Here is a 25,534-nt window from a genome sequence, read left to right as displayed (position 1 = left end):
TAATTTTTTTATTGATATTTTTAACAACGTGAATAATATAGTTTAATCGGTATAAATAATTTTTTTTCTCTTGTAGCCACTAATTTTCGTTTACACTAAGGTAGTTTATAAATATTCAGTGGGTTGATTATATATAATTCACAATAAAATATCATAGATTAAGATTTAGTCAGATTTACATGTAATTCGCTACAGAATACATTAATTTATATAAAAATTTATAAATTCTTGTAAGATGTGGCAGTTTATATAGATTATAGTTATGACAGATCTATAAATTATCTCTATCCACATCTTAGTAACTTACATTCTTTACAAAATTAGGATTTAATATTGTTGTCGGACCTTTGAACCTTCTAAGAAAATAATCGTGAGTAGCTTTCACCAGAATCCTAATAAATTAGGATTTAGGGTACATATATATGTGTAATAAATTAAACTATAATTCAAATAATCTTATTTAAAAGAATGGTTCAACACTTCAACATTTCACAAACTTTGAACAATTATTATCGCCAAATAAAAGGACAATAAAAAAAATCGGAACCTTAACCTTTTTCTTTAAAGATTACAATGAAGATCATATATATATATATATATATATATATATATATATATATATATATAGATAGATAAGACCTAACACCTTAGCGTGCATAACTAGCACTATATATGTACGAAGCCTGCTTAATTATATTTTAATTATATTTTATATACTTTCCCGAAGGAAAAAAGGAACTATATTTATGTACATACTAAAAACAAAACCTGTTCATTTATGCCCTTCTCAGCTAGAAGCTGAAAAAATAAATAAAAAGAAATTCAAAGGTTGATATTAATCCACTTGTTGAAGCACGAGATTTTTAAGGTTGATATTAAGAAATTCAAAGAAATTCAAAGCCTACTCCCTATAGATTTTTAAGGACATTGATTTGACCTATACATCAGTTGCCAAAATAACAGAAAAGAAAAAACACAAAATATAAAAATATTAACAATAATAAAAAAAATGCTTAACAATAAGAATTTTAGTTGTACTCATTGTAAGATACATGTGTACTTGTTAAAAATTTATAAAAATATTAACAATAATTTTAAATTTTACAATAAAAACTTTTAGTATTATTTTTAGTTTGTGTTACGGTCCCTAATACACACTAAATTAAGGACAAAAATATAATATCAAAGACAAAATATTATTTAGGTGTTTACTTGTGTTTAGGGTTTGTAAATTATAAGAAAAGAAATTTTATTTAAATAATTTGTATATTTATTTAGAAATAACTTATACAAATAGTAAAAACGTAACTTTAGTTTTTTTATTTATTTAATTATATATATATATATATATATGATTATTTGAATAGAAAAATAAATTATTGTGACACACTAATATAATGTAAAACATCATACTAGCTACACTACTAGCCAATAAAAAGTTAATAACTCATCCACTTTATCTTTTTCATGATATTTGAAATTAATAAATTATATAAAAAAAAAAACAATTGGAAGTGCATTGAACTGTTGAAGCAGTACTGATGAGAATATTAGGTTGTATACGTGATCATAGATAGATTTTGGTAGACCAAAATTTTTTTCACATCATTATTTATAGCAAAAATTTAAGTTTTCAAGATAAATGATTTTTCGATATACTATTAGAATTTTGTTACTTAAAATTTTAGAATTTTTTTTCCCATGAGAAAGCATATTATTTATGTATTTTCTCGTGATTTCATGGTAGTAGCATATAATATAAGATGGTGCAAATAAAATTAAAACAAAAGCATACGTGTAAAATTATATAATATTAATAATAATAATAATAATAATAATAATAATAATAATAATAATAATAATAATAATAATAATAACCGTTTTAATTTTGATAGACTGTCTTTTTAAGTGTAAAATAATTTCATACGTGTATCAAATTATATAATATTATGTTAGAAAAAACTATTTTTTTAAATAACTGCAAATACTTATTAAAAAAATAATATGATTAGACAATTATGTAAAATTATTTTACAATATCATCCTATTAAAATTAAACTCTAATAATAATAATAATAATAATAATAATAATAATAATAATAATAATAATAATAATAATATATTTATATAAGTACATATGCATTTGTTTAAATGACTTTGTAAATAATGAATTTGAAATTAATTATTTTTACTGATATAAAATATACGATTGATTCTTTGTGTAAATTTTTTTATATCGACATGAAATTAAATTCTAATAATATATTGCATTAAAATGCACGATTATGGGTAAACAATATATCTGCAAAAATAAATATCTATGAAAATTACCAAAAATATATCTATCGGCGAGGAGATAAATAGAATTTACTCATATATTTATATGTTTACTGGTATAACTATTATTATCATTTTTATTACCGTCGTTATTATTATTATTATTATTATTATTATTATTATTATTATTATTATTATTATTATTATATTTTCTTTTGACTTTTTGAAAAACACAAACATTATTTAAGTTATATTAATTTACATAAGTTACTCTAGAGTAATTCAATCTTTCATTAACTATAATGGTGTAGTTCAATATTCAATATAGGACTTGTTTGGATGAGTTTTTAAAAAAAGATTTTTTTTAAGTTAATTTTTTTTAAAGATCTTTAGAAAAAATAAAAGTAATTTTATGTTTGGGTATCTCATGTAAAAGATCTTTTTATTTATCAATTATATTTGGGTATAACAATATAAAAATACTTTTTTGTTTATTTATTACATAAAAACATCTTTTTAAAAAAAAAATCTTTTAAAAAAATATATAAATTACAACTTCTCAAAAAAGATATTTTTTTATTTTTTTAATATTTTTATTTTTATTATTAAAAATTTACCAAATATACTAAAACTTAAAAAAAAAATTTAATAAAATTTTTTTTTTTATCAAAATAATAGCACACAAACAAACAAACACATAATCAATATTGTCCATTAAGTTTTTCTTGCCCTAAAGTGTATTTTAGAAAGTTGAAAGTGTTAAGGGATAGTCACTTATTACTATTCTTGTCTTGTGAGTCTCCACCAAGCTTCTTTATTTGGAACTAGACAGCTGTCCATTCCAATTTACTCTGTCCCAATCCGTTCAATCCCACGCCTTAAGAAAAAATGTACACTTTAGTGTGGCTGTGTGGGTATCTTATCCTTTCTTTTTTAATACGTACAGGTCCCACATACTATACTCTTTTTTATATTATTATGAAAAAATTAATCCAAAAGACTATTAACAAAATTTAATTATTAAAATAGAATTCTTAATACTGAAATTAGTAAGGAAGATTAATTTTGTAATATAAAAAAAGACTAAATATTTGTTGAAAAAGATATATATATTTTAAGTTATTGTTTTATTTATTTCTTTTCTATAAATATATTTTTTTTCTAATTACCTATTATATATAAATTTTTATTAATATAATTTTATCCATAACAAAAATTTATTATTATAAACCATCAATTTATTATTAGTAAATAATTTTAAGGAAATTATATGGTACAGATCTAAATCTGTACAGATTTAAAGATTTGTTTCCTTAAACCACACTTTCTAAAGCCACACTTTTCACTTAAAACCGTAGCTCTTCACAAAAAAAAAAAAAAACGTCACCTAATGGAAAAAAGTAAATTAGAAGATTTAAGAGAAGAAATAATTAAGTTATCGAAATTAATAGATCAAAAATTAATGATTTTAACTAATGTTAACTGTAATGACACCGAATTCTTAAAATCAATACAAAATGATTTTTCTCAAAATCTTTATTTTACTATAAGTTTTATTGAAGGACTTCAAAAACCTTAAAAAACTTATTTTTCACACGGAATTTCTAAGAAATGTTACCATGGAAATGATTCCCCACATCTTTATCATACTTTTAACCCACAATTAAATTCTATAGTAGATATGCTTGAAGAAATATTAGTATCTATAAAATTTCAAAGAAATAAGGAAAAAAAAAATCCCAAAGAAGAAAAATTTCAAAATATAATCAACATAACAGATTTAAAAGTAAAACCACCACTAAAATTATGAATATTGAAGAAAAATTAGAAGAAGTTACAATGCTTTTTAAACAATTAAAAATGGCTCAAGAAAATAATATTATGGAACAGGGATTTCAGATAGAAGAAGAATTAGTAAATTCTGAAAATATAGAAAATGAAGAACACATCCTAGATTATTCAAGTGACGAAGAACCAGCAATTTCAATACAAGTAAAAAATGAAGCTGGAACATCTAGGGATAATCAATCTCAATTTAAATGGGAAACAAGTTTTGATAATTATGCTTTTAAAAAAGGATTTATAAATAAAGATTCAAAATATACAAAAACACCATCAAAATACGTTCCTAAAATTCAGGAAATGGAAGGAGAAAGAATGCTCGATTTAGACTGTAAAAAGAATGAAAAAGAAATTTTCGAAAACTGGTTGAATTCCTTCTTATTAGAAGCCTTTACTAATCCAAAACTTAACGAATTATCTGGAAGAGATATTTGGAATTATATAGGGTTTCATACTAAAGGAGCCATAAGAGATTATATGACATCAATAGAAAACCAAATAATAGAAGAATTAGCAACAAAAACAACAGCTTATGATAAGATATTATATATAATGATGATTCTATATAAAGAATTTTTTGAAAAAAATATTATAGATCATAAACAAGAAGTCTATAATAAAGAATATCAAGAAGCAAAAAATCATTTAGCTAACATTCAGATATATGATCTATATAATGTGGAGTCTTATATATGTGAATATAGAATATATTATTACAAATTAAAAGAAGAAGATAAAAATCATTATCTTAGTATGTATATAACAAAACTTCCATATCCTGCTAATGAATTTATTATGGGAAGATTTATAAGAGAAATAAATAGAGGAACAATTGAAAATAATTTTGGCGGAGCAACCTCTGCAATAAGAGAGGAAATAAAAGAACGTTGTATGCAAGAAGCAACTCAAAAAAGATTTGCAAATATAATTAGAATTTGCTGTCAGGATAATGAAGAGATACCTCAAAAATATGGTCTTAATAAAAATTTTCAAAGAAAAAGAAAATATCAATTTAGAAAAAGAAAATATTATCCAAACTGGAGAAAAAAGAGGTATTTTAGAAAAAGAAATAACAATAAAAACAAAAGACAAAAAAGTGATTATTGCCCAAATAAAAAAGAAAATTGTAAGTGTTGGTATTGCCAAGAAGAAGGTCACTATGCAAATGAATGTCCGAAAAAGAAGGATAAAAAGGATCTTACTAAACAAATAGAAATTGCTAAGTCCTGTTTTATGGAACCATTAGAAGAATCTGATGATAACTTAGACTATATTTTTGAATATGTCTCGGAAACAGACTCAGAGACTGAGTAATAATGCTACATTTATTACTATAAAAATAACAGAAAAGTTTATAAATGCTTTCATAGATTCTGGAGCAACGCAATGCTTTGCTAGTTCAAACATAAAACTTGATTGGAAAAAATTAAAGAAACCATTAAGAGTTAGAATAGCTGACAAATCAATACATAAAATTAACCAAAAAGCAGAGATGGTTGAAATTTTTATTCAAAATTATAGGTTCATTGTTCCATCTATATATATGTTAGACTCTGGAATGGATTTTATCATAGGAAATAATTTTTTAAAGCTATATCATCCATTCATTCAAGAATTAACATATATAGTTTTAAAAGCACCACACGATTCTTCAATAAATCAAAAATCAAAACGTATAAAAATACCAACTACCACTATAGATAAGATCTTAAAATTTAAAATATTTTCTATATTAGAGACATGTTACTTAAATCTATACTTTCAGATAAATATCCCAAAAAATAGTCTTGAAATAAAGATAGAAGAACTTTTGGATGAAATTTGTGCTGAAAATCCTTTAGATGTTAAAAATACAAATAACGAATTAGTAAGTATTAAATTAAAAGACCCTACAAAAGAGATAAATGTTCCAAATAAAATTCCTTATTCCGCAAGAGATAGAGAAGAGTTTTCATTAGAATGTAGAGATCTTTTGAAAAAAGGAATTATAAGATTAAGTAAAAGTCCTCATGCGGCTCCAGCCTTTTATGTCGAAAATAATAATGAAATTAAAAGGGAAAAACGAAGAATGGTTATTAACTATAAGAAGATGAATGAAGCAACTATTGGTGATACTCATAAACTTCCAAGAAAAGATTCTATTTTAGAAAAAATCAAAGGAGCAACTTGGTTTTCATCTCTTGATGCAAAATCAGGATATTGGCAGCTTCGTTTAGACGAAGAAACAAAAAAATTAACTGCTTTTACTTGCCCAACAAAAGAATCAACAAGTGTGTTACTCTATGAATGGAATGTATTACCATTCGGATTAAAACAAGCTCCAGGTATTTACCAAAGATTTATGGAAGAAAATCTAAAAGAGTTAAATGAATTTGTTTTAGTGTATATTGATGATATACTAATTTTTACAAAACAGGATAGAGAAGATCATCTTCAAAAATTATTAATAGTTTTAGAAAGATGTAAAGAAAAAGGATTAGTTCTTAGCAAAAAGAAAGCAAGAATAGCAAAACAAGAAATAGAGTTTCTTGGATTAATTCTATCTACTCAAGGAAAGCTAAAACTTCAACCAAATGTCCTAGAAAAGGTAAATTTATTTCCTAATAAAATAGAAGATAGAAAACAATTACAAAGATTTTTAGGATGTATAAATTATATTTCAGATAAAGGATTTTTAAAGAATATAACAGAATACACTAAAAGCTTATTTCCAAAAATAAGTACTAAAAGAGAATGGAAATGGGATGAAAAAGATAGTATGCAAATTCAAAGGATTAAAGAATTATGTGAAAAACTTCCAGAACTTTATATTCCAGAAGAAAATGACTACTTAATAGTAGAAACAGATGCTTCAGACATAACCTGGTCAGGATGTCTAAAAGCTAAGAAAGCTATAAAAAGTTTGGAACAAGGAAAAGAATCACTAGATTCTAAAGATTCCTTAAAGGAATTACTTTGCAGGTATATTTCAGGGACTTTTACTCCAACAGAACAGAGATATACCACTCATGAAAAGGAAACTCTAGCAGCAATTAAATCTCTTAAGAAATGGAAAATTGATTTACTACCAAGAGAATTTACATTAAGGACAGATTCAAGCTACCTAACAGGTTTCATACGATATAATTTAAAAGTTGATTATAATCATGGACGATTGGTAAGATGGCAATTATTTTTGTTACAATATCCAATAAAAATTGAATATATTAAGGGTGACAAAAATGTTATTGCAGATACATTAACAAGAGAATGGAGTTCGTCTACAATGCATTAGATCAAGAAATTCAGAAATACGAACAAGAACTCGAAAAATGCAAGCATTGTCAGCAAATAAGGACACAGATCCAATCCCTCAAGAAGGCCATCGAAGCAATGAAATCAACACAACAACCAAAACCATCAGAGCTCAGCCAGCTAAGCGTGGTGGACAAATCAGGTGAAGAAAAAATTCCAGAAAATAAAACAATTGCTGAAATTATAAAAAAATCCACCCAAGATAAAAAATATTATGTAATTTATAATGGCCCCATGAAAGGAGTTTATGATGCCTGGGAAAAAGCAGCACCATTTACACATCAATCAAGGATAATTCATAAAGGAGGGTTTTTAACACTGGAAGAAGCAAAGGAATCTTTCAGGGAATATGAAGCTCTTCATCCAGAGCAAACCCTAAAAAGAGCAGATAAAGCTCCAATTCAAACCCAGAGAACAGGGATAATAAGAAACATTCCTACAAGGGCTGAAATCAAAGAAAAGAAAAGGGTCTGTAGATCAAATCTCAGGGAAACCCTTAATATAGTCCTAAACTGGACTGAAGAAAAAAGAGCAATTTTGGGATATTATCCTATTGCCAAAGAACAGCTAACAAATCTGGTTATATTTCCAGATGCATCCCCATCGGACACCTATCAGTTTTTCCAGTATGGATTAATTGATACAATTTTAATTTTTAATGATCTAAAAATTATTAGTGAGTTTCCTGCAGGATTCGTTGATGCAGTGAAGAGATTTAAAAATATGATTGACAACGTAAATCCAAGGGATATATCCCTAAAATTTACGAACAGTCAACCTATTTTTAATGAAGAAGAAGAATGCTTGGTTCCAGCACACCAAGTAATATTCATGTCCGTCTTTCCAGGAAATTTTCAACCAATTGATCAAGTTCAAGATTTAACAATCTACAGTCATGAAGGAAGGCTAGCCAGCACACTAGCAAGGGTCTTCGAAAGAACTCAAAAGATAACAAGGGAATCTCACACAAGAATTAATTATAAAAGCAGAAATACTTTGCTTGTGTCTAGTAAAAGGAATGAAATTGAAGAAAGAGAGATGAGACTCTTAGTGGAATTTGAATCAGCATTCTACAACTTATCTGGACTCTTAGAAAAGCTCCCTGAAGGGATAAAAAGGAATCTCTGCTATTTGATAAAAGACAGAGAAGACCACAAGTGCCAGCTATGCGTCTCAGAGTTATCTGAAGAAAGCAATAATAAAACGGAATCAACCCACATGATAAAGGAAGAAGACAACGCATCTGAAGGTCACATAATGAAAGAGGAAGACAGCACATCTGAAGCATCTCTCAACATTATTGCATAATGACGTAAGCGCTTAGGTCATAGAGCACCAACAATGTAGCTGGTGCAAGATAATAAACAATGACGTAAGCAATGACGTCATAAGAAGGGTAAGGATGGGAATTGTCCATCAGACCCAACCATTATAAATAGGTTGCTTAGGCAATTGTAGAAGGCATCAGAAAATAGAAAGCAGGAGGCTAAGAGTACTCATATGCTAGGAGAGCAAGGAGGAAGCAGCCGAGGCGATTCTATAGTCTGAGGAAGAATCCCCTTAGGGAAAAATAGTTCTAAACTCCCCTCTGGAGTTAGTATATACAATCTCCCCTCTGGAGATAAAAACCTCTTATGTAAAATATACTGAATAAAGGAAGTTTTTCTCCAGAAAGGTACATCTTCATTCTAGTCTTTCAGTTATGAATTATTTAGAAAGTTTAGAATTAACAGAAGAATCTGATTATTATAGATTAACTGCTTTATTAGATAATGAAAAGCAGGCTGTTCTAAAAACAGAATTAAATCTCAAATCAAATGAAAATTTTAATAAACAAAATCTTTTAAAAGAAGTTTTTAACAGAAAAAATATAATATACTATGAAAAAATTCAACTTGAAGCTCCTATAAAAATAAAATCTGCCAATGGAGAACTTGAAATAGCTTTGATAAATAATGAAGAATTGAGTAAACAGATTGAGAAAATTAAGGATCAACAAAAAAGATCTAAAATTGGATGGATTCATATTAGTACTATACAAGTTTTAATTAAATCTACATATATGAAAGGAATTAATTCACCAATAAGTTTAGCAATCTGTGACAAAAGAATTACTGATGACCCAATAGATCAAATAATTGGAATTGTTCATGGAAATTTGGCAAACGTAAATGTTAAATTTAATGCCCATCTTGGATATGCTATACCTTTATCAACTGAAAATCTTGGAAGATCTGTAAGTTTGGCTTATAAATTTCATAGAAAGAATCTAATGGAACAAGATGATGAACCATTTTCAATTACATATGCAATAAATTATGCTTTAACAAATAGCCATCATAGTATAATATTTAAAAACAAAGAAAGAATTTATGTCGATGAATTATTTCAGAAAATTGTAAAAACAGAAATACCAAAATATAAAGCTATCGAAAATTCAGTTCTATTACTAAAAGAACCATCAGGAAAATTGGTTTCATCAAATTTTCAAATAAGAGAATCTAAAATTAATAGTCCTTTAAGTTTATCTAAGTTAAAGATTAAAGAATAAAATTCTGAAATAAAAGAACTAACAAAAAAGGTCGAAAAATTAAATGAAACCCTAAATACTAAATTATGACAATAAATAAAGAAGAAATATATGTAACTTATCAAGATAAGAAACAAGAGCTCTTTGAAAGAGAAAATCGTTTGAATTATTTGCAATTTTCTGAAATAAATCAAAGAGCATTTGAAGCTCTAAAAACAATCTATGAAAAATTAAAAAAAGAAGTTGAAGAGTTAGAAAAATTAATAGAATCTCTAGAAAATAGTGATGAAGCGATGATAGAATTTGCAGAAATTCTAAAATAAATAATGAAGCATGTAAAGATTGAAAGACCAGAAAATAAAATAAAAAGAAAAAGAGCGAAAAATCTAAAAAGTAAAATAAAGGAGTATAAAAGGGAATTGAATAATCTTCAGATCGAAATTGATGACCTCATAATAAAAAGGATAGAAATAAGAATAAATATAAACAAGTTGGAGTTAAACTTAAAAAATTTATAAATGCCTGGAAAACCATATTATGACTTAAAAGAATTAAAGCTGTTGAAAGAAAAAATGGAGAATGAGGTTGAAAAATTAAAAAGATATTTAGAAACAACAGAAAGTATAGAAATAAAAGAAGTTGTTGAAGATTTGAGAAAATATATTCAAGAAAAAGACAAACAGATAAAAAATTTTATAAACAATAATCCATGCAAAAAAGACTATTATAAACTAAAACAAGATTGAAAAACTATAAAAATCAGAATTATAAGAGTAACATTTTCAATTCTATACAAATTATAAACTTATTCAAAGTAAAAAATGAAGAGTGAAAATTGGTATCAGAGCCAAGTTAATGATTAAGGGTAACACTTTCTCTTTAAGCAACACTTTTAGTGATACGCTTTTAAACCAAATAAAAACAAAAATCTGTAAATCTGTACCAAAATGCATCTGTACACTAGATGGACCCATAATTTTATTATTTCACAGTTCTTTCAAAACCCAACAGAGCAACAAACATATAAGAATAATGAAGAGAGAAAAAAATATTTTTTATTTTTTATTATTTTTTTAACTTGAAATACATATGTAAATTATAGCTAACTTTATTATGAATATTATTATTATTGTTGTTATTATTGTTGTTGTTTATACATATTTTCAACTTGATTTTGTCGCTTCTTTTTGTAAGAAGTTAATTTTGATATTGTTGTTAGATAGTGTAAATTTTGTCTTCATTATTAACCTTGGAAAATTGAATTTGATTATAGGACTTAACAACGACGATCGATATAAAAATTTTACCGAATTAGTACATTATAATTGAATTGAGTTTTTTTCATAATTTTCAAAAAATAATAAAAGTAGCCATATATCTTTTCTTTTTTCCTCTCTTAGTTTTTAACTTTTTATTCTACCATTGTTGTGTTGGGTTTGAGAGTGCAAGGTGAAAGTATAAAATAAAATGACGAAATTATTTACAATAAAATTTAAATAGAAAGTAAATTAAAACTAAGAAATTAATTTGATGCATAAAAACATAGTTAAAAAAAAAAAAGAAAAAATTCAATTAAATAAAAATTATTTTAAAAATAAATAAATAAAAATGATTTAAGAGTATATTTTTCTCTTTAATTAAAAAAAATTAGTCTTTTTTAAATATTTTATTAATTAATTATTCTTAATAATTTTAATAAAAAAATAAATCTCTTTTAATAATAAAATTTCATTTTTAAAATAATTTTTTCTATTATTATTTGTCTACATAAAATAGGTATTGTTCACACCTCATATTGCCATAATAGTATCTCACTATTCACTACCCTCTAACATCACCACATATAGGCTATAGCTACTACAATTCCTCCAAACAATGTTCAACTTATTACCATTTTCACCTATCTTTACCATAACAAGAGGAGACACAAATTCCTTAAAAAAAAAAAACATACCCTATATTTTGCTTCTTGTTTTTTTAGTATACTACTAGTATTGAATCGAACCAAATCAGCAACATTGTTGTTTCCGCTTTCTACATACATTTTGGGATTTACCAAATTCAATAAAAGAGGTGGTGAAGATGTGCAATAATATTTGGAAATGAATTAAATATTGAGAGATCTAAGGACTGAAGAATATATGGGATGATTCACTAGAGCCAAATCAAGATGGCACATTCAATTTCCAATGATGCTTGCTAACGAAACCCTTTAAAGGGTGTGAGGGATTGGGTGTAATTTTGATTGATCCAGACCCATCAAGAAACTGACATTATTGAGCTTAAAGCTCTAGGCTGCTCAGAAATGATAATAATAAACATCAGTCAAAGTCCCTCTCATCACTCTCATTTTTATTTTTAGTGTGTTTTGTCCTAAGTAGATAAGACAATTAATTTTCAGACACTCATTTTTTTTTATAAAAAATAATTAATGTCAACACTAATTTTATTATTTTTAAATTTAAGTATCACTCAATTTTAATATACAAAATTTTAATGTTAACGAATAAAAAAATAGTCCAATAATAAATAAATATCTCGTCTTAACATAAAATTTTTTAAAAAAGTTGCACCTAATGAGTGTAATGTAAATACTAAATAGTCAATTTAACTTGATAATTAGGCTTATTTTTTATTTGAAACAAGAAGATCTCAACACAGACGTAGAGTATTTGATACATAATAAACAAACAATAAAATAACACCTATTGTTACCATCTAAATTACTCAACAAATACGCATCCTCATGTCATCTCCGGCATTGCTATCAACAACAAAAGGGATCCTCGCACTTCCACTTCTTGTAATTATGCATAGTCATGTTGATAACTTCGCCAGCACATTTACCTGTATTCTGAAACAATCTCCGATTACTTTTCAACCAGACGTTTCAAATAACCGCAAAGAAGCTTATGTACCACTTCTTGCTTTCCTCCTTCCTATATGTGACACCTGTCCAACTTTCAAAGTATTCCTTTAAAGTACCCGAAACGGACCATTTAATGCCAAAATCAGATAACCAAGTGCTCCACACCTGCCATGTAAATTCACAACCAAGAAACAAGTGGCAGACATTTTCAACATCCTTATTACATAAAACATACACATTATCACCCTGGTTAATAATTCCAAGTTGACATAGCCTTTCCTTAGTGTTCACTCTACCTATTAAAACAAACCATATAAATAACTCAATCCTTGGTCGAAGGTCCTTAATCTCCTTAGCACCAATGAACTTTGGCGCCAAAGCCACCCATGTGAGATTAGAGTCTTTCGGTAGCCTAGATGTCTGAAAGAATCCTAGCACAACTGTCGTGAACTCAGCCCCGATTTCATCCCAACACTTCTTAATGAAGTTCATGTTGTATCCATCACTTCCTAGTGCCCTAGATGATTCACAGTCTCACATGGCGTCTTTAATCTCCTCAGATGACGGCAAAACCTCCAGAGCTGCAGCATCTTCTACATCTATTATATTCACCAGTCCATTTCTAAAACCCACCATATAAGCCTCCTCCTGATATAATTTCTTGTAGAACTCTTTGATAGCAATTTTTATTCTTGCTTGATTCCTGACTAGCCTTCCATTAATTACCAACGTATCAATCATGTTATTCCTCCTTCTTGTTGAAGCTACATTGTGAAAGTACCTGATATTTTTGTCCATGTCCTTCACGAGGCGGGATCGCGACATCCGTTTCCAGTGCAGTTCCTTCCTTACATACCACTTCTCACAGCATGTAACCAATACCTTTCATCTTGCCTCCACTGTTCCATCATATACTCCATTGCTTACCATGTTGTCTATCTTCTTTATCTCTTCCTCAAATTTCATAATTTTCTTATTCATGTCGCCGAAGTTATCTCTGTGCCATCTTCCCAGGGGAGCCGTCAAGGCCTTCAATTTATCTATGAAGTGGATATTCCCTAATCCCCTCCATTCCTCCTTAACCATTCTTCGAAAGCCTTCATGTGTAAACTACGAGTCAAGACTCCGGAATGGCCTAGGCCCACATCTCAATCTAGTATCTTCTACTATCATAGGGCAGTGATCTAACAAGCCCCGTGGTCCTCCTCTGAAGTGAATCTATGGGAACTCCTCCACCCATTCTAAACTAACCGTAACTCTATCAATCCGGCTACAGGATCGTCCTCTGAACCAGGTAAACTTCCGGTCATTAAGCGGTAAGTCCACCAGATGCATATCTTGTATCCAGTTCTTAAACTCTTCAGCAAAAATTGATAAGTTGACATTACATTTTCTTTCTTCTACATGTACAATCTCGTTAAAGTCACCAATGAAGCAACAAGGTACCTGACATAATCCAGCTGTATAGCTCAACTCTTCCTAAACAACAAGTTTTTCATCTCTGGTATGCGCACCATAAATCAAGACAAAAGCACAATTGAAATTATTCTTCAAAATTATCCCTTCTACGCATAGCCACCTCTCCCTTTTATAACAATTATTCATTCTAAAAATCATTTCATCCCACATTAACAACAATCCTCCCGACGCACCATCAGACTCAACATATTCCCACCCAGCACTATCTTGCCCCCAGAATCTTGATACATCAAATCTAGTCACTGCATGCTTTTTAGTTTCAATCAGGCCTAGCATATCAAGTATATATTTTTTTTTTCATATCCTTTATCATTCTCAGTTTACCGTCCCCCTTCAACCCCCTCACATTTCATGAACTAAAAGTCATGTTAAAATATTATTACACACCTTTTTTTGTTCTTTGGTCGGCACCGCCTTACTTTCGCCTTTTGTTTCGTCAATCTTCTTTTCTGAGAATTTTCTTCATTTTGAGCTTGGAGGGCAGACATGATATCATCTTCTTCGTTGTACAGCATTGCACCGGACTCGACGGCTACTTCCCAAGTCCTCCTATTTTCCAGCATCTGCTCCTCAAGCGTTGAGCTCTGGTTGTCACCAATTTCCTCCTCATATTCATCTCCGTCTCCCTTCTTTGTAGTATTCCCAGCTCTAACCCCACTCGGCACCAACCTCTCCGGTTCTATCTTCGATCCATTGCAAGCATGTACAGCGTCGTTAGCAGCAACTATCTTGTTTGCCCAGCTTCTGTCTTCAGCTTCACCGGCGATTTTGTTCTCCCCTTCTAACCCGTTCTCCCCATCGGTGTCCCCAAGGTTTCCATCATCACTAGCCTCCCCATATCCACCGTTTACGCCCAACATAGTTCCACCATCTCCAAGGCCAGCAAATGGTAGAAGGCCACAGATACCATTTCTCTCCAACTCTCTAACCGTTCCATCCTCCAAATCCTCCGGACCCGCCACCAACTCCTCACTCCCGAACGCCACAACGCAACCGCCTCTGCCATCCACAACGTTTTCGCCATCCACAGCATCCCCAAGACTAGCAATCAGTAGAAGATTAGAGATACAATTTAATTGCTGTTAACGACGTTGTACATTTAACGATATATTTTAACTTATATTTTTAAATATTAATAATTAACTAATAACAAAAATAATAAATTTTAATAATCTCCTAATATCGGTGGTTTAAAATTTTACAGAAAATTTATTTGTAACTCTAAAACTATCCTTCCCACAAGTAAATCGAATAAAGTGTCTAAAACTTGCACTATGTTTTGGTTTTTTAATATGATGATATTTCACTGTGTGACATAACATAACGTATCCATTGGATGTCTTTGTCAAGTAGCAAAGGACATACATACATGCGATGTAATGTAGTAGCATTGTGACAATGTCCAGTGGTATTATTATTGAAGTGTGTGGATGGGTTTTTATGAACTGTTGGATGCACAAAGTTCATGTGAAGGGCACGAATTTCGTGGGATTTGACACAGAACATAGGACATCACCCTAGTAAAAAGTCCTACGTAGTTGGAAGGAAAGAGAGACGGAGAGAACACAAAATGGACCATGCTTTATTAACCAACATTTGGCCGAATCAATGCAAAAGCATTATGATTTCCATTTCTCTTTTCTCTCTTTCCAAAGCAATAAAATAAACTTGCAACTTGCCACACTTTCAGTTAAATCAACCACTCTCATGCTAACAGTTGGCACGTGCCAGTGCCCAGTGTCAAAGGGACATGGTGTTCTTGCCTTGCATTGTGCATGTCGCATATAGTTTAACTTTTGACACGCGTACACCCCAAACAAAAGGATCTAAATGGAATAAATGTTTAAACGAGAACTCATGTGTAGTTAATTTCATATGAAGTTGATATTTTAGAGTTGTTAAACAACAATTTAATCAAATCTATCAAATTATTTAATAACTCTCAACTATCAATTTCATATGAAATTAACTTGACTTGAGTTTTCACCGTTAACTTCATCTTTGAATTCAATTTGGCTTTTTATATATTTTTTTAATTATTTTATTAGACTTTATAATTTTATTAATTTAATAATTAAAATTTTATATTATTTTTAATTTTATAATTAAATTATGTGTAATATAAAAAAAATAAAAATTAATTGAATATTTTTTATTCAATTAAATTTTGAACTATATATTTTTTTAAAAAAATATTCTGTTAATTTTAATATTTTTGAGATAAAAATAATTTAATTATAAAATTAAAAATAATTAGAGATTTAGTTAAAAAAAAATAAAAATTTAATTATAAATTTAATAAAATTATAGATATCAATTAAATTTTTTTTTTCTGTAAATTACGTTGATTTTTACGAGGGTTTCTAACTTTCTGTTACCAGTGTCAGGGTGAGTTGTTAATTTGTGACACATTTAAGGCTTACTGTCTTTTTACTAAAAACAAGTTTATATTTTTTCCTACCGCTTTTTCTCCTTCTATTTCATGGCGTGATGGGGGCATGGAGCACCTTGTTAACAGCAGACAGCAGTGAGATAGAAGTTTGCAGGATTAACATGATTTATGTAAAAAATGGTATTAATTTAATTAAGAAAATCAGAAATCAACTTAATTTTAAGTATAAAAATTTGTTCGATTTAGTATATTGAGTTGATACACATATTTCAACTACTAATAAAGATAATTAAGATATGGAGCAGATTTTATGTGCACTTTATGCATCATTATTAGCTAGTGAAAAAACATGTATTAGTTTAACATGCAAAACAAAAAAAAAAATTCAGATGATGTAGTGTCAAGAAAAATGGTAAGGTTTTTTATTATTAGCACCTTAAACTAAAGGCCTATTTTTGTTGTTATGGAAATATAAGGAATTGCACAAAAAAGGGGAAAGAGACAAATCAATTGACACAGAAGAGGGCTCAATAATGAAAGTTTTAAGTGTTAAATTATAACTAGGTTTTCGAATTTTCCCATTCAGAAAGAAATTTACAAATCTTGTATATGTCAAATGCACAGGGTTGGGTAAAATGAGATCGAGTTCATTTAATTTGACGCAAAATTGAAATATTAAGTGTTATTTAGGTAGGTTTATAAGTTATTTTTTTATTTTTAATTTATGAAAAGATATAGTATTAATGTCTGATATAATTTTTAAAATTAAATTATAATTTTTTAAAAAGTTATTTTAGCATTTATGAAAAAATTAAAAAAATAATTTTTTTATAATAAATTTTTTTATTATTTTTTTTAAAATAAATATTTTTAAAATTAACAAATTAAATATAAAATAATTTATTTATAAATTATTTTTAATATAAATATTTATTATTTAAATTATTTTTTTTAAAAAGACTTAATTAAACTCTTTATTCAAACCGAAACCTAAATCCATTATCTATATGAACAAAGAAGGCTTTTAGTTTTTAATAATGTTGAATTAATTAACCATGAACATGAATGATAAGTTGTACGAACATAGGAGTAAGTACGAAAGAAGATAGATTTAGTTAATGGTATAGAAAGATGCGTTCAGACCAGGTATTGAAATGCTCTCATAGTTATCTTCTTGAATCTTTTCTCGAGAAAGTGAACCGGGATTAGGAAAAATAAAAAAGGATGATGATGAGCCATAAAGCTGCCCTACTTGTTCATACTGATCTGCCACAAAACCAGAGCAAAATGGCAGAATACCGGATATGATATTAATAAAATAAAACTAGAGATTAATTGCATTTTACACCCTTGAATTTTATTTTATATATATTTTAGTTTTTAAAGAATTTGTCAATCGATTATTTGAATTTTTAAATATTCATTTTAAAATTATTTATAATTATTCCTTGAATTTTTGATAAATATCATAGATTTCGATGTCTTTATACTTGATTCTTTTGAAAATTAACTTTAAAAATGTTAAATTTGTGGCTCAAAATGAATTCCAATTCTTTTTTCTTTAAATATTAGGTCTACAATTATGAAGAATTACAGCGTGTTATATATAAATAGGCCAGTTTTATTTAGTTGTTTAATAAGACGCATGCCTTGCTCTTTGGACATAAGAAGTTTACAATACTACTTGCTTGGTTGCTCCTTCCATTAAAAATACTACTTCAAAATGATGTTTACTTAATTATATTAACAAAATTCTTCTCTTAATTAGTTGCAAGATTAAACTCATTAACCTTCAAATCATCTCCAATAAACAATACTCAGGTATGGGCCTATGTTGGAGTCGTTTTCCTAAAAAATATAAACACAAAATGCCCCAGTTAAAAATTTGAAAACGAACCTGATCCTTAAAGGACCATAAAATGCTTTCATCACCCTAGAACCGTGGTTGATTTTTATCTTTATGAAAACCTCATGTTGAAAGTTTGATTTTAGTTAAAAACAAAATATTTTTTAAATAAGTATAAAGCTCAGAATAAATACGTGTTACACAAAGTTCATACAGATAAGATCAAAAGATACAACTATATCAACCACTCGAAAATATATAATTAATGACATCATAATATAAAACATGATAACGAAACTATAATAATTTGGTATTAAGATTCTGAAACTATACTTTTAAAACATTACTTTTTTTTATAGGGGCAAGGAAAACAAAGAAATAATGATAACAGATAAATCCAACTGCTCTATTTAGGCTCAAAACAAAGTTTCTTTTTATAAGGAGCAAAATTAAATTTATAGAACTAAAAACTGAAACCAAAGTTCCTTTTTATGAAAAAAAAAAATAAATTACAGATATAGAAACATGTTAAATTTATTTGGCAGGACTTGACTTGGTGTCTGATCATAACAAAAAAAAATAGAAGCAAATATTCCTGAGATAAGTTCATTCATTTCAGTTTTACCAAATAAATAAAACTAAAAAAATATAGCTATCAACCACTGCATGGAAGTAAATGAGAATGTTCAAGAAATAAACAGTGACAACAGATGGAAATTATCCGAGGTTAAAAACTTGCTGACTGATCCCATAACTCAATGCGAGTTTTAAACAACTTTAATTAGAATAAGAATTTGAATAAAACAAAATTGTTATTTTGTGTTATTTAATTAGTATAACTATCTCAGATATTCTTGCAAAGTTTGATGGAGCAAAAGTACATCATATAAATTTCTATACTATCTAATGTTTTGAGGGATGGCATATATAACTATAATTTTGTCATCCAATATTTAGTATATCATCGCATAAATTTTAAGAAATAAGAGTAAAATACTATATCACAATCATAATAGCTAACAGCACTGATATGAAATCCTGTTAGCAAAAACAAGCACGCCCACATGGTTTCAGAAATTTAGATTCTTATCAACAAAGCAAAGCAGTTTCCAAAATTTAGAAATGTTTAAACAGGAAATTTGCGCAATCACATAAATATCAACTAGTATTACTTTATAGCTGCACTGAGTAGCACATTTAGTCTTATTACGTCCCAAATTGCAGGTAGGCATCAAAGTGATCAAACATGTCAAGCATTCCATCAACTCACCGTACATCATAATGCTTCATTACCTGGTGGGACGATGACCCCAAAGATTTTAAAATGCAGCTGAGGGGCAACAGGGGAAGCGAAAACAAAATTTCCCCACACTGAAGCAAAACCATACCACCAGTAAGAGCAACATTGTGTCCCATAAAAACAAGTAATCGCAGTAGTCATGCTTACTACTAACTCCACCGAAAAGATGAACCAAACAAGAGGGCAAAGAATCTGTGTTTTAGAGAAGTATTTACCATTCAGTCCTCTTTGTTGTTCTATAACTTCTTGTTTCTCAATCATCATGAGCTATGCTTTTGTGAATCCCACTATGCCATACCCGAAAAACTGATACCATCTTTAGAACTTTGGTTTTGATGTCCTGTTAAGAACTCGAAAAAAAAAAGTGCAAAAGCACATCTTACAACTCTAATTTCCTGCCGAAACAGGATGATCTGCTCCTTGAATTCCCTGGCTATTGGAAAACTGCAATGGATTATTAAATTCCCCAAGAGTATGTTCTGAAAGATCTGTGGGAGCATCTAGTTCTCTTGTACAATCATGGTTAGTTGTCCTCAAAGTAATATTTTGTACTTGCTCTGACAGCGAATCTTGATTCCCCTGTATTGAAGAGTCTGCAGTGTTGGGAAATTGAATTGTAGGAGGTATGATCCATCTCCTCCAATCATTTCGTCTCCTTATTTTATCACCCTATGATATATAAACAAAAAGAAATCAATTTAAAAAGATAATTTTATAAAAAGATAAACTAGTTAAAATTGCTAGATGCTACCTTCAATCAAATAAATACAAGAAAATACCTGCACTTCAACAACAGATGAGCTTCGAACAGCATCTAATATGACTTGTATATTGTCAGTCAAATGCATGACCTAACAGTCCAAAGAAAGAAAGAAAAAATATATCATTTGATAACAAATAATGCCACTTATCCAGATAGAATTAATTAAAAAATGTTTACAATGATATTCAAAAACATGAGGTAAAATATAAGTATCAAAAGAATATTGAATTGTCCTACACTCTATTGTACTGAGGCCTAAAGGAGGCAGCAAAACAATGACAAATATTTGAGTCTCACTGGCTTTTGTTTTCATTCCCTAATTTCATTTTTAGGATTTACTTTTATCAAGATCTTAGGGAGAAAAAGTGAAAACAATAAAAATACTTGTTTTCATTTCATGTTATCAATTTTTCAATACAAAATCTTGGAAATACAAAACAATGAAAATAAGAACAAAAAGAATGAAAACAAAAACCAATTGAACCATTACAATAGACAATTCAATAAGATAGACCTCAGTATACAATAGAGTGTAGGACAATTCAATAATCATTGATATCAAATCACAAAGCTAATTTCAGTCCACACTTGATATATATCTATTCAGAACGTGAGATGATAGTAGTGGTAAATAATGATGGTACTAATATCAGTACAGAAAAGCTGGATTTTAATCCAAAAAAACTGACGGCAAAAAGTTTATCAAAATCAGAAAATTAGCTTCTTATTCAAAGATAAAGCTTTTACTATTCTAGTAATAAGCCACTGAAAAAAAAAACATCTTTTTCCTTTTCTTGCTCTGCTATTGTATAGGATAACTCTTATCCCAATTTATATTATCATTCTCTTCATCTTAATGAAATTTTCTTTATATATACGTGTGCCTGTGTGCGCGCGCAAGCCTGCGCTAAGATGATTTGTCATTCCATGAGTATAGCAAAAGGAGGAATAACTTTCTTCTGATAAAAGGAAAGAGGAATGAAATTATAATTTCATCAAAATAAGATTGCTACTTTTAAAATAGGTCCTGAATTAAAAAAAAATAAATTAAAAACATATATATATATGAATAAACCAAGCACACATATACCCTAAACAACTTACTTTGTTGAAGCCTGCTATTAATCTTATAGGAACCCAGCCCTGGTCATCCATGTTCTGCCGCAAGAATGTATCCTTAATCAAATTCTCATTACTGCAATAGACAAGTAGTGACATGTCTACACTCAACTTTCTAAACCGGTTAAAGAAAGAAGAATTTACTAACAGACCACATTGAAAGCAGTACCTAAAATAGTAATTAATCTGAGTGACTATCCTAGTATGCAACTGAGGGTCTGGACCTGTGTAGAACAATGTCTGAGGAGGCATTGGAGGACCATAATGAACCCCTCTTAGTAAATTTGGATGTGAAGGTGGTTGTTGGAGATATACTATTGGAGGAACTACATCTGAAAACGAATACAGTCGTCACAGAATATGCATATCCTGAAAGAAATAATCTCTAATACAGCGTACTTACCATGGAAACCAATAGGACCACCAAATGCCCTAACTGGTGCTGTGTGAATAAATTGAGCAGCATTATGAGGTGGAGGTGGAGGTGGAGGTCTTGGAAATCTAGGACCAACTCGTGGTGGCATATGGGGGTCTCTACCATTGAAATTCCGTTGAGTATTCCAGTCCTGATCCCGTCTGTTCCCATAATTATGATGGTTAGACCCATCTCCACGCTGATGTGAACCACTGTTCCGATTTCTAAATGAATTACGCTGCTGTGGACGATCATTAGACACAAATGCACTTCTTTGTGCATGTTCGATTGGAGGTTGATAATGGGACCCAGTTGTTGCTGTCAAAGCTTGGGAAGCAGGCGGCTGTGGGTGACCACCATTAGAAAACACATTTGGACTGTTATGTTTGAATGGCTTCTGGCGATTTGGAGATGGCACCATATGGTTTGCACTTGCATTATCATTCACTTGTCTTTGTGAAGAGGAAGAGCTTCCCATACCCTATATTTGCACTTAAAACAATGGCATTGTCTATTTGCATACAAATAAACCAGAAAAACAAATATACAACAACAACAGATGTGCCACTAAAGCAAATGATCACACACGGCAAAATCAAAATCCAATTTTCCTACATTTTCTAAGCCACAATAACATAACAGCAGATACATGCAATTTGGTCGATTGAAACCTAATAAAAACTTGCATTTTCTAGATCACGAATCAGAAAACCATAGAGAACACAAGAAAACATCAGCTCAGCTAACTTAAAATTTTAATAAACAACACTCACTAAGTGATAGGAATAAACAAAATCTCAACCGAACCTGCGATTGAAGAACAGAGGATGATCCATCCAACAAACCCTTTGATGATGATTCTGATTTAATAGCAACCCTGGTAGACTCGGACAGTGCAGGCCAAGAGACTGCGTCCATTACCAGCTTAACTTCCGAAGCTCCGCCATTGGATGATGGCTTGTTCCAGGCAGGCTTCTTCGCAGCTCGGCCCTTGTTCCCACCGTTTTTGGAGCTCTCAGCGGTGGAGCAGGAATCTTCTACCGACAGAGAAGTTGACACGGCGGTGGAACCAGAAGGGAGCGAAGATTCAACGGCCACCGCCGATTCCATCGCAGAAGATGGAGCTGCCAGTACAGACTCGGACTCGCCACCGCGGACAACCTGATTCCACGGTGAGACAGCTGAGTGGTTACCAGCCATGGCCATGGTGTGGTGTTTAGGGTTAATATTAACCTCTAATCTCACAGCGTTTGCTACTGGAAGGAGATTGATGATCAAAGCAAAAGGAAGACGGAGATTATTGATTTGCACGCAAAGTGGCTTCTAGGGTTTCGACAAAATTGAGAAACCAAAATGCAGCAAATTTAGGGTTCCAAAATTTTGAGCGATCTGATCGCAGTGAAGAGAGGAGCTTTTGGTTTGTTGTGTTATGTTGAAAGAGAGAAGAAAATGCGTTTCGAAGAAAGTTTCGTAGAACGCTTCGGGTGCCAGGTTTTGTTCCTCTGTGTGAGAGTGTCACACATGAGTTTACGTAAATGCCCCTGCGTTTGTTCCTGTTTCCTTTCTATTTGGACTTTTCTTTAGTTATTCACGTCAAGAAAATACGCCCAGTTCCCATAACTATTGCGGCTGTTTTGTGTTTTGGGGGTTTTCTTTTATTATTACTCTCAAAAAAATTAACTTACTTGAAAAATATACGATAAGATTATTATTAATAAAAAATTTTAAATATTTTTTTAAATTTTAAAAAGAATTAGCTACCATATATTTTTAAGATACATATAAAAATTACTAATTAAATAATTTTTACTGAAAAAATAAAATATAGTTTTCAATATACTTGATTCATATGTTTTTTAAAAAATTAAAATTATAATAATAATAATTTTAGAATATTAGTTAAACGTATAACTAAAATTGCCTTCAACAATACTCCATTTAAAATCTTGTGTCTTTGTCCGAACAGCTTGCTTATTAACTTAATTGTTACATTAAAATATTGTGTCTCCATTAAAATCGTTTTATTATTAAGGGTGTATTTATTTTGATGTTTGGAAAGAGAAAAGTAAGGTAGAAATAATTTTACAGTCAAAACCACATTTATAGAAATCATTAATTTTTAGTTTCTGTATTTTATTAATTGGTATTCAGTCATTAATTGTAACCATTTATTTTCTTTCTATCAAGTACCAATCTTACCCTCTATATATGTTATTATTTTGTTTATAAAAATTTTATTATTTCTCTTTATATGAGACATTTTTTTATTGTTTATTATTATTTTTGTTAATTTTTTAGTTTGATATTGTACATTTTTATAAAGTTTAATTACTCTGTTGATTCCTATAGTTTTGTGAAATTTTTAATTAGGTCTCTATACTTTTTTTTCCTTTTAATTAGGTTCCTGCACCATTTTTTTCAATTAAGTTCCTCTTAGTAGTAATTAGCTTAATTTTATAGGGACCTAACTAAAAAAAAATTGGTACAGAAACTTAAATAAAAGGAAAAAAAGTGTAGGGACCCAATTAAAAAAAATTTGGTGCAAGAATTCAATTAAAAAAAAAAAGTATAAGGACCTAATTGAAAATTTTGCAAAACTATAGGGACGAGCATAGTAATTAAACATTTTTATAATTGTGGTTCTTGTGTATTATATTTATTATTATCTTTTTATAATATAATTTATTGATCTCATTAAGTAAAGTAAATTAAATAAAAAAATTAATAATAATAATAAAAGTACTAAGAGTACAAAAAAATACTATATAAAAAATATACCAGAAAAATATCCAAAAATTAAATATGCATAAAAATTAATATTATAATTTAATATCATATCTTTTTTAGTAATTATTTATTTAAGAGTGATTTTAACTAATATTATTCAAACAATATTTATTTTATCAAATCAATTTTAGTATAGAGTTACCAAACATAAATCATGTTGACACAAATTCACTTCTACTCAAAATCATTTCTATAAGATTATTTTCATTCAAACTTCAGTTTGACAAATACAAATCTAAATACACACTAACTTAATTGTTACAACTAATCCCATTAATTTCGAGCCTCTTGTTGTTATTTCTTCCATGTGATAAATGTTCTTGCATTTTCATCGAACTTTGCAGAAAAAAAAAGGTTAAATATTAAAATAATCTCAAAACTTACAATTTTGTAATAGTTTCGAATTTTTTTCTAAACTTAATAACAATTATCCATAAAATATTTTTCGGCGAATATTCATAGATGGAGAGATGACGTATATGAAAAAAGTGTAAACAATCAAAACTTGCCCAACAATACTTACGTCTTCCGTCTAAAACCGATCCATATCCTAGGAAATATACCTAGTAACCTTCGAAAAACAACCTTCCCAATTCACAAAGCTAAGTACCTTAATTCTAG

At 29.0% G+C, this 25,534-nt stretch overlaps 1 protein-coding gene across 2 annotated transcripts; it reads right to left on the bottom strand.

Annotated features, from left to right (window-relative positions):
* Positions 1-19,597: 19,597 nt before the first annotated feature.
* Positions 19,598-23,630, bottom strand: LOC107642549 (la-related protein 1C). Of its 2 annotated transcripts, XM_021122863.2 has the most exons (6): positions 22,934-23,630; positions 22,115-22,607; positions 21,881-22,043; positions 21,697-21,787; positions 20,609-20,680; positions 19,598-20,498 (listed from the first exon to the last, which is right to left on the bottom strand). In XM_021122863.2, the coding sequence occupies exons 1-6, from the start codon at positions 23,330-23,332 to the stop codon at positions 20,217-20,219; spliced, it is 1,500 nt and encodes a 499-aa protein (XP_020978522.1). In that variant the 5' UTR covers positions 23,333-23,630; the 3' UTR covers positions 19,598-20,216. The 2 variants fall into 2 exon arrangements, with proteins under 2 accessions (XP_020978522.1, XP_020978523.1); XM_021122864.2 differs by lacking the exons at positions 19,598-20,498; positions 20,609-20,680 and adding an exon at positions 21,375-21,551 and having other exon boundaries at positions 22,934-23,596.
* Between the last annotated feature and the right edge of the window lie 1,904 nt (positions 23,631-25,534).

The sequence above is a fragment of the Arachis ipaensis genome, chromosome B5, assembly GCF_059453495.1.
Source record: "Arachis ipaensis isolate K30076 ecotype BB chromosome B5, ASM5945349v1, whole genome shotgun sequence".
NCBI lineage: Eukaryota > Viridiplantae > Streptophyta > Magnoliopsida > Fabales > Fabaceae > Arachis > Arachis ipaensis.
Note: the sequence above shows the minus strand (reverse complement) of the source record. Positions and strands in the feature narration are given on the sequence as shown.

Bases quoted from the DNA above. Each gene is read 5' to 3' on its own strand.
- LOC107642549 (XM_021122863.2), bottom strand. From the start codon at position 23,332: ATGGCCATGGCTGGTAACCACTCAGCTGTCTCACCGTGGAATCAGGTT. The intron at 22,044-22,114 runs GTAAGTACGCTG...ATTCGTTTTCAG, and splicing joins TGGTCCTATTGGTTTCCATG to ATGTAGTTCCTCCAATAGTA. The intron at 20,681-21,696 runs GTAAGTTGTTTA...TTGGACTGTTAG, and splicing joins TAATAGCAGGCTTCAACAAA to GTCATGCATTTGACTGACAA.